The sequence below is a fragment of a genome, unplaced genomic scaffold (genome assembly GCF_019419815.1).
Source record: "Pyrus x bretschneideri cultivar Hongxiangsu unplaced genomic scaffold, Pyrus_bretschneideri_v1 Contig26, whole genome shotgun sequence".
Classification (NCBI taxonomy): domain Eukaryota; kingdom Viridiplantae; phylum Streptophyta; class Magnoliopsida; order Rosales; family Rosaceae; genus Pyrus; species Pyrus x bretschneideri.
Window position 1 is genome coordinate 2970273 of NW_025999568.1, and position 8296 is coordinate 2978568.

At 36.3% G+C, this 8296-nt stretch overlaps 1 protein-coding gene across 1 annotated transcript; it reads left to right on the forward strand.

Moving 5' to 3' along the window:
- Positions 1 to 4503: 4503 nt before the first annotated feature.
- LOC103944866 (sulfite exporter TauE/SafE family protein 3) lies at positions 4504 to 7996 on the forward strand. Its single transcript, XM_009355344.3, has 12 exons — positions 4504 to 5114; positions 5353 to 5512; positions 5759 to 5959; positions 6027 to 6091; positions 6191 to 6218; positions 6299 to 6387; positions 6457 to 6543; positions 6666 to 6716; positions 6864 to 7085; positions 7255 to 7348; positions 7438 to 7578; positions 7699 to 7996. The coding sequence occupies exons 1-12, from the start codon at positions 4914 to 4916 to the stop codon at positions 7782 to 7784; spliced, it is 1425 nt and encodes a 474-aa protein (XP_009353619.2). The 5' UTR covers positions 4504 to 4913; the 3' UTR covers positions 7785 to 7996.
- The last annotated feature ends 300 nt before the right edge of the window (positions 7997 to 8296 follow it).

The following is an 8296-nucleotide window of genomic DNA, read 5'->3' on the forward strand; positions in this document are numbered from 1 at the left end:
ATGTGGACTATTTCGATATTTTATGATTTTGGTTGATGCATCTACTCGATGGTCACATGTTTGTCTCTTGTCTACTCAAAATGTAACATTTGCGAGACTTCTTGCTCAAATAATTAAGTTATGAGCATAGTTCCCAGATTATCCCATTAAGTCAATCCAACTTGATAATGATGTTGAATTTACGTCTCAAACCTTTGATGATTATTGTATGACATTGGGCATTGATGTTAAACACCCTGTCCCTCATGTTTATACTCAAAATGGTTTAGCAGAAGCATTGATCAAGTGGCTTCAGTTAATAGTTTGCACTTTGCTTATGAAAACCAAATTACCAGTATCTGCATGGGAACATGCCATCTTACATACTGCATCATTGGTTCGATTGAGACTTATAGCCAACCATCAATACTCTTCAATACAACTCGTGTTTAAACATCAGTCAAACATTTCACATTTACGAGTTTTTGGTTGTGCTGTTTATGTGCCTATTGCACCGCCACAATGCACTAAAATGGGACCTTAGCATAGACTGAGAATTTATGTGGGTTTTGATTCACCATCTATCATTAGATATTTGGAACCCTTGACAGGTGATATGTTTACAGCTCGTTTTGCTGATTGTCACTTTGATAAGACAGTCTTCCCGTCGTTAGGAGGAGAAAAAACCGTTCCAGAAGAACGGAAAGAGCTGACATGGGTTGTTTCTACCTTGTCTCATTTTGATCATCGCAGCATTCAATGTGAAAATGAAGTGAGAAGGATTGTTCATCTTCAAAGCATTGCTAATCAAATGCCAGATGCATTTAATGATGCTATCAAAGTGACAAAATCACATATACCAGCTGCAAATGCACATGCAAGAATTGATGTTCCTGTTGGACAAAATAAAGTGACATCGAATGATTCATTTGGTGCACGCCTGAAGCTTGGTAGACCCCCAGGTTCAAAAGATTCAACCCCTCGAAAGAGAAAGTAGAGGGCACAACTGAATCCAAATGAAATCATTCAGGAAGAGAAAATGAATGATAAATCCATAATTCATGATTCTGGACTTCCAGAAAAAAAATGTCTTTGATAAGACACATGTCCCTGAAGAGACAGAAGTACATGAAAGCAAAGAAATCTCTATAAATTATGCATGTACAAATGAATTGTGGGATTTGAATGAAATAATCATCGATGATATGTTCGCGTTCGCAGTAGCTACTGAAATCATCTTAAGTGATGATATTGAGCCCCACTCTGTTGATAAATGCAAACAGAGACAGGATTGGCCTAAGTGGAAAGATGCAATCCAGGCAGAATTAAATTCCTTGGAAAGGCGGAATGTTTTTGGACCAGTAGTCTAAACCCCGCCTGGTGTAAACCCGTGGGTTACAAATGGGTATTCACAAGGAAACGCAATGAGAAAAACGAGATTGCAAGATACAAAGCACAACTCATTGCACAAGGCTTTTCTCGAAGACCTGGAATTGATTATGAGGAGACATACTCTCTTGTAATGAACGCAATTATGTTTCGTTACTTAATAAGTTTAGTGGTTTCAGAAAGACTTGACATGCGACTTATGGATGCCATCACTGCGTATCTATATGGAGAATTAGATACTGACATATATATGAAAGTCCCAAAAGGAATTAAGTTGCCTAAAACAAGTAACAAACCACGAGGTATGCTCTCGATCAAATTAAGGCGATCATTGTATGGGCTGAAACAATCTGGACGAATGTGGTATAATTGTCTCAGTGAGTATTTGATCAAAGAAGGGTATATCAATAGTGTCATTTGTCCTTGTGTGTTCATTAAGAAATCCAATTCTGGATTCGCTATAGTGGCAGTATATGTTGATGATATGAATCTAGTTGGAACTCCTGAAGAACTCAATAAAACTGCTGAATATTTGAAAAGCTAATTTGAAATGAAAGATCTTGGAAAAAGAAAATATTATCTCAGCCTGCAGATCAGGCATTGTGCTAGTGGAATTTTGGTCCACCAATCAGCTTACATTGAAAATTTTTTGAAGCGATTTGGTATAGACAAGGCTTATCCACTCAGCATGCCAATGATTGTTCGTTCTTTGGACATTAAGAAAGATCCATTCCAACCAAAAGAAGACGATGAACTGGTCCTTGGTCCAGAAATACCATATCTGAGTGCAGTAGATGCTTTGTTGTATTTAGCACAATGTACTAGACTAGATCTAGCTTTTTCAGTTAACTTGTTAGGAAGTTATAGCTCTGCTCCAACAATTCACCATTGGAAAGGTATCAAAGATGTATTGCAATACCTTCGTGGGACAACAGACAAGGGTCCCTTCTACTCAAAGAACTCCACAAATGACCAGGTCCTTGTTGGATATGCAGATGCTGGTTTTCTCTCTGATCCGCATAAAGCCCGCTCACAAACTGGATATGTGTTTAAGAATGAAAATACAGCAATCTCATGACGCTCAACCAAGCAAACATTAGTTGCTACATCTTTAAATCATTTAGAAATACTTGCTTTACATGAAGCAAGTTGTGAATGTTCTTGGTTAAGATCAATGATCCATAATATATGGAATTCATGTGGTCTAACTTCGAAGAAAGACAATCCAATTGCCATCCATGAAGATAATGCAACTTGTGTTGCCTAAATGAAGGAAGGATTCATCATGGGCAATAAGACTAAACACATATCTCCAAAGTTTTTCAGTGCACATGAGCTTCAGAAGTCTAAAGTTATTGAAGTCAAACAAATATGTTCAAATGAAAATCTGGCAACTTGTTCACCAAATCTCTACCAAAGTGCACGTTTCAGAAGTCAGTGCAAAGTATCGGATTACATCGATTTAACAAATAGCTAAATTTAGAGAATGCGAAATCAGGGGGAGATACATATCAGGGAGAGCATCCATGATCATGCTTGTTGTACTCTTTTTCATTCGATTAGGATTTTTCCTACTGGGTTTTTCCTATTAAGGTTTTAACGAGGCAACATAAGCATACTTGACACTATATCAACAATCCCAAAAATGTTGTACTCTTTTTCCTTCGCTATGGTTTTTTCTCACTGGTTTTTTCTAAGCAAGGTTTTAACGAGGCAACTGATGTTGATATGTGCGCATCCAAGGGGGAGTGTTGAAAATGATGATAGGTAGTGAATGCCCACAGTATCTTGGTGGAGTTTTTGAATGCCCTCACAAATTGGTTTTTAACATTGGCATTGTTTATGACTACACACACATTGTCAATTCCCATAATAAATTGAAAACTGACTTTGGGAATGCAGGATATCATATTGTCAAAAAGTGTGTTGTAAATTCAAATGTAGTAATACGAGCTGTTTTATAAATAGAGCACTCGACTGCAATCAAAAGATACAGAAAAATATAAAAGAAGAGAACGAGAGAAAAGATCAATAACATCATCTATTCCTCCGTTTTTTATTTGTTATCCTCTTGTGCTATAGTTTTAGTGTGACATCTTACATCTGCCTCGCACCTACCATTAAAAAGTTATCTCTCTAACTTTGATTTATTTATAACATGCAGTAGCTATAACCAGAGAGATGTATGATGATAATGGTATTTTAATTGGAGGTCAGTCAAATATTAATATTTTGGAAACTTTAAAGAAAAATTATATTTTTATACTAAAAAGTCAATTATGATATTATTTACTTTACCTTCTATTTTGTCTTTATCCTTAAAACTCAAAGTTTTTAAGTTATTTTCATTCGTTAAAATTCAATTTTGTTCATTCATCGTATAACATACGGTCATAAATTAGTTTAAATTTTTTATTTAAAATTATATATAAATAACACATAATAAAAATTAATCATACAAGTACGATGAATGAACATAATTAATTAATTCTTTAGATCTTCACAAAATAATCCGAAGTTCTTCATCCATTCAGATGCTTTCCCCTTCAGAAACCTCTTTCTGAGATTTATCTTCCAATCTAGTGATTAGTGTCGGCCTTGAAATATGTAAAATTATAAATATACAGAGTGGTTCAGAAACCTCTTTCTAAAATTTATGGGGAAGATAACAGTTTGACCTTGAAAAATATAGAATTATAAATATGCAAAGAAACACGCCTATCCAAATTTCAAAGAGAAACTTTTTTTGTAATCAAGAAAATAATCTGAAGTGCTAATAGGTGTTTGTGATACCACTCATTTTGGTGAAATTTTCAGTCTTTCATTTCATCATCTGGGTCCCCATTAAAGCAAAATAAACGAAAAGCTAATTGAGTAAATTTCACGAATGAGTGGGGTTAACTTTGCATATTTGAATGAGGATTCTTTCATGATTTTCTTTGTGAGGATTTTATGAATTCTCGTATTTTATTTGTTTACAATATATTGATAGATAATTTTTGATAAGTATTATTTACATTTAATTTTAAATAAAAAATTTGAAATAATTAATAGTTGCACGTTGTACAGTAAATAGATACAATGTGATTACTCCTGGACTCTTCACAAATTCACAAAGAGGATTCAGATGAAATCCAAATCTTGCAGATTTGCCTAATAAACCAAATTATTTTTGTTATTATTTGGAAAGAGAAGCGGGTTAAATTGTTTGAAGTTTGAACTTTAAAATAAGAACAGTATGATGCAAACAAAAGATGGATGCTGCTCTCTCACACCACCTGTTTAAATATGCAGCCGGGCAGATTCCATATCACCTTCACCTATAAAGAGAGAGAGAGAGAGAGATGACATATAGAGAGGGGGAGAGAGCAAAGGTTTGACAGAGCAGAGTTCCTTCTTGGTTCTTTTCGGCAAGAAGTTTCTCCGTACTTTCATCATCCCCAACTTTATATACAGACTGGCGTATCGTTTCGAGTTCCGATTTGCTCTGAGGTTTAGGTTTTGGGGAAGTTTCCTTTTTGTTTTTGTGGGGTTGATGAAGTCAGATGGCTGATGAAGTTGGATTTCGGTTTTGGGGTCTAAGGCGGGCAGCAATTGTTGTGACTGGTGTTCTTGTTATAGCTTCAATAGCTGCTTCGGCACAAGAAACTCTGCAGCAAGATGATTCCGCGACGCAACATTACTTGAACAGAATGTTAAACTTTCTGTGGCAAAAGGGTCGATTGGCGTATGAGCACGTTTGGCCTGTAAGTGTTGATTTTCTTTCCCTTCGTGATCAGTTTTTCCTATTTAATATTTCTTGAAATGTTATTTTCTATATCAGTTTTTCCTTCATAAAACCGATTGTAACCTAAATTGTGCACAAAATCGAATAGTTGATTCATCTGATTGATTAGTGTTCTTAAAATAGTTCAACAAAGCTCCAATTTTTTGGTTAGTGACTGTTTGAAACTGGATATGATTTGGCCGAACTGAAATATGCAGGAAATGAAATTTGACTGGAGAATTGTGGTAGGCACTATAATTGGATTCATTGGGGCTGCATTTGGGACCGTGGGAGGTGTTGGTGGGGGAGGCTTTTTCGTTCCAATGCTCACTTTGATCATCGGATTTGATGAGAAATCATCAACGGCAATATCCAAGTGTAAGTCCTTTCTCACAAATTTTCCCTTCTTGTTTTGTGTTCTTTTGCAATAGGCGCTTCTTTTTTTTTGGATTTTATAATCACTTAGCACCTCGAAGATCATCCTAGTTTATATTTTCTTTCACCAAATGATGTGTGTGTCATTGCCTTATTATACCACCATCCATTAGATTGATATATAGGTCAATATTTACCTCTTTCACCTTGCAAATATAACAACGTTTGTGCTTCAATCTGGTTTTTCAGGTATGATCACAGGCGGAGCAGCTGCAACTGTTTTCTACAATTTGAGGCTAAGGCATCCTACACTCGACCTTCCAATCATCGACTATGACCTGGCACTTCTTGTCCAGCCAATGCTTATGCTTGGGATCAGTATTGGAGTATCTTTCAATGTGATATTTGCTAACTGGATGATCACAGTGTTGCTAATGATCTTTTTCATAGGTAAGAATTATATGAAATTTCTTGTTTCATCTGGGACAACTTGTTTAAGTATGGTCACGACCTGTAGGCACATCGACTAAGGCATTCTTGAAGGGAGTCGAAACATGGAAGAAAGAAACTATATTAATAAAGGTCGACTCTAAAGTTTTCATTACATTAATTTTTATAATGTTTGACTTAATCAAACTCTGCAATTCCGTTGACTTCTTTTTGTTTTGGTTTTTTTTTCAGGAGGTTGCCAGACTAATGCAGTCAAATGGTGAGTTGATCATATCATTGTAGCTTTGAACCAGTAATCTTTCACCTATACTGGTTAATGTGCCGATATTTTTGATTCAGGTAGTTCTAGTGACGACGAAGTTGAATACAGACCTCTAGCTAGTGGCCCAAGCAGTGTATTAGCCACCAAGGAGTCCAAAAGAACAGAGGTATGATTTTGGCGGCCTGAACTTCCATTTACGCATGATTGTAGAGACTGACTTCTCTAACCTTTTCAGGTTTCTATTATGGAGAATGTTTACTGGAAGGAATTACTACTTCTTGTTGCTGTCTGGGTCATAATACTTGCATTGCAGATCGCAAAGGTATATATATATATATATCTATCTCTATGTGGTTGATTTCTTTAAAAGCTTATGATTTTGCATTCGCCTTAAGTTTATGCATTAAAAACTGGATTCATGCGAAGCTTATTTGTTGTTGGCAGAATTATACGACAACTTGTTCAGCAGAATATTGGGTATTAAATCTCTTGCAGGTACCTTCCATGCCCTTCATAACAAGAAAACATTGCTTTCCATATTCTGCTCTTGAAATACAAGCCCCCTTACGAGCTTGAATGAATTCAATTGTTGTTTCAAAAGTGTCGTTTTCAGCTTTGTTCTTCCTTAAACAAAATTTCTAGATCCCCGTGGCTTTGGGAGTATCTACGTACGAGGCAGTTAACCTGTACAAGGGCCATAGAGTGATTGCATCCATGGAAGAATTAGGCACAGATTGGAAGGTCCATCGGCTTTTTCTTTATTGTGGCGGTGGAATCACAGCTGGTATAGTTGGTGGATTGCTTGGTCTTGGTGGTGGCTTCATTTTAGGCCCTCTTTTTCTTGAGCTGGGAATCCCACCTCAAGTAATTTTTATACTCTCTATCTTTAATGCCTTCACATAATTCTGTTTAGGGTCTTAGTGATAAGTTGTATTTGATCCTAAAACTATATATGACACACCAGCCCTTTCGTGGTATGCATGAAGATTATTTTCTTACTTGCCTCGTTGGTTGATTATATATCGTTCTGCAGGTGTCAAGTGCCACTGCCACATTTGCCATGACATTTTCTGCATCAATGTCTGTGGTCGAGTACTATCTCCTCAAACGTTTTCCAGTTCCCTATGGTAACTTCCTAGCCTTACCATCAAGTTTCTGTTAAATAAAATGTTGAATGGTAGGAAGCCTTTTGGTCATTGTTAAATTTCCATTGCAGCTCTGTACTTTGCTCTCGTGGCCAGCTTGTCTGCCCTGGTAGGGCAACATGTGGTGAGAAAGGTGATCAGTGTATTAGGGAGAGCATCCATAATTGTCTTCATTCTAGCCTCCACAATCTTTGTGAGTGCAATATCACTAGGTATGTATCTGTCCCCAAAAAAGGTTACCAAACGGACCCGTATTTTTGTGAGATATCGAATTCAGTTTCGTTACATTTTCCGCTTCGAGATTGATGGATGATTGATTTGTTTTGAAACAGGTGGGGTTGGGATAGCAAGTATGGTTGAAAAGATTGAGAACAAAGAGTACATGGGATTTGAAAACATATGCACTTATGATGCCTAGTTTCAGTAACTTGTTCTGCCTTGAGTTCCCCAGTGTCACCGATCTCAAACATTCCATCAACAAATGTATAACTTTTTTGTTGGATTTTTCTTGATGTTGGGTGCTACTTGGAACTTTTTTGGACCTACTAATTACGCTGGTCCTATTAGGACAAGTGAACTGCACTGAAAGTGAAACTAATCAATTCAAGGTCTCCAACTCCTTTTTGACCATTTGGTAAAGTTTAAAGCAATTCAACAAGTTTTAAAGTAGTTGAGGGTAGATAATTCAATGGTGGGTGTTTTAATAGAAGACTTAAAGTCAGGGTTGTTAGAGTGGATTGGCTTGGATATGACTATTTACTATTTTAAAGGCATTTGAAGGAAGAAATGAATGACAACTTTCTTATTTTGTCCAAGTTGAAGATTATCTATGAAGAAAAGTTGCCTCTTTTAATCCTACCATTTTGCGGGCATCATCATAAATATATTTTCTTCATGAGTAACCTTTAACTTGGACAAAATACGGAAGTT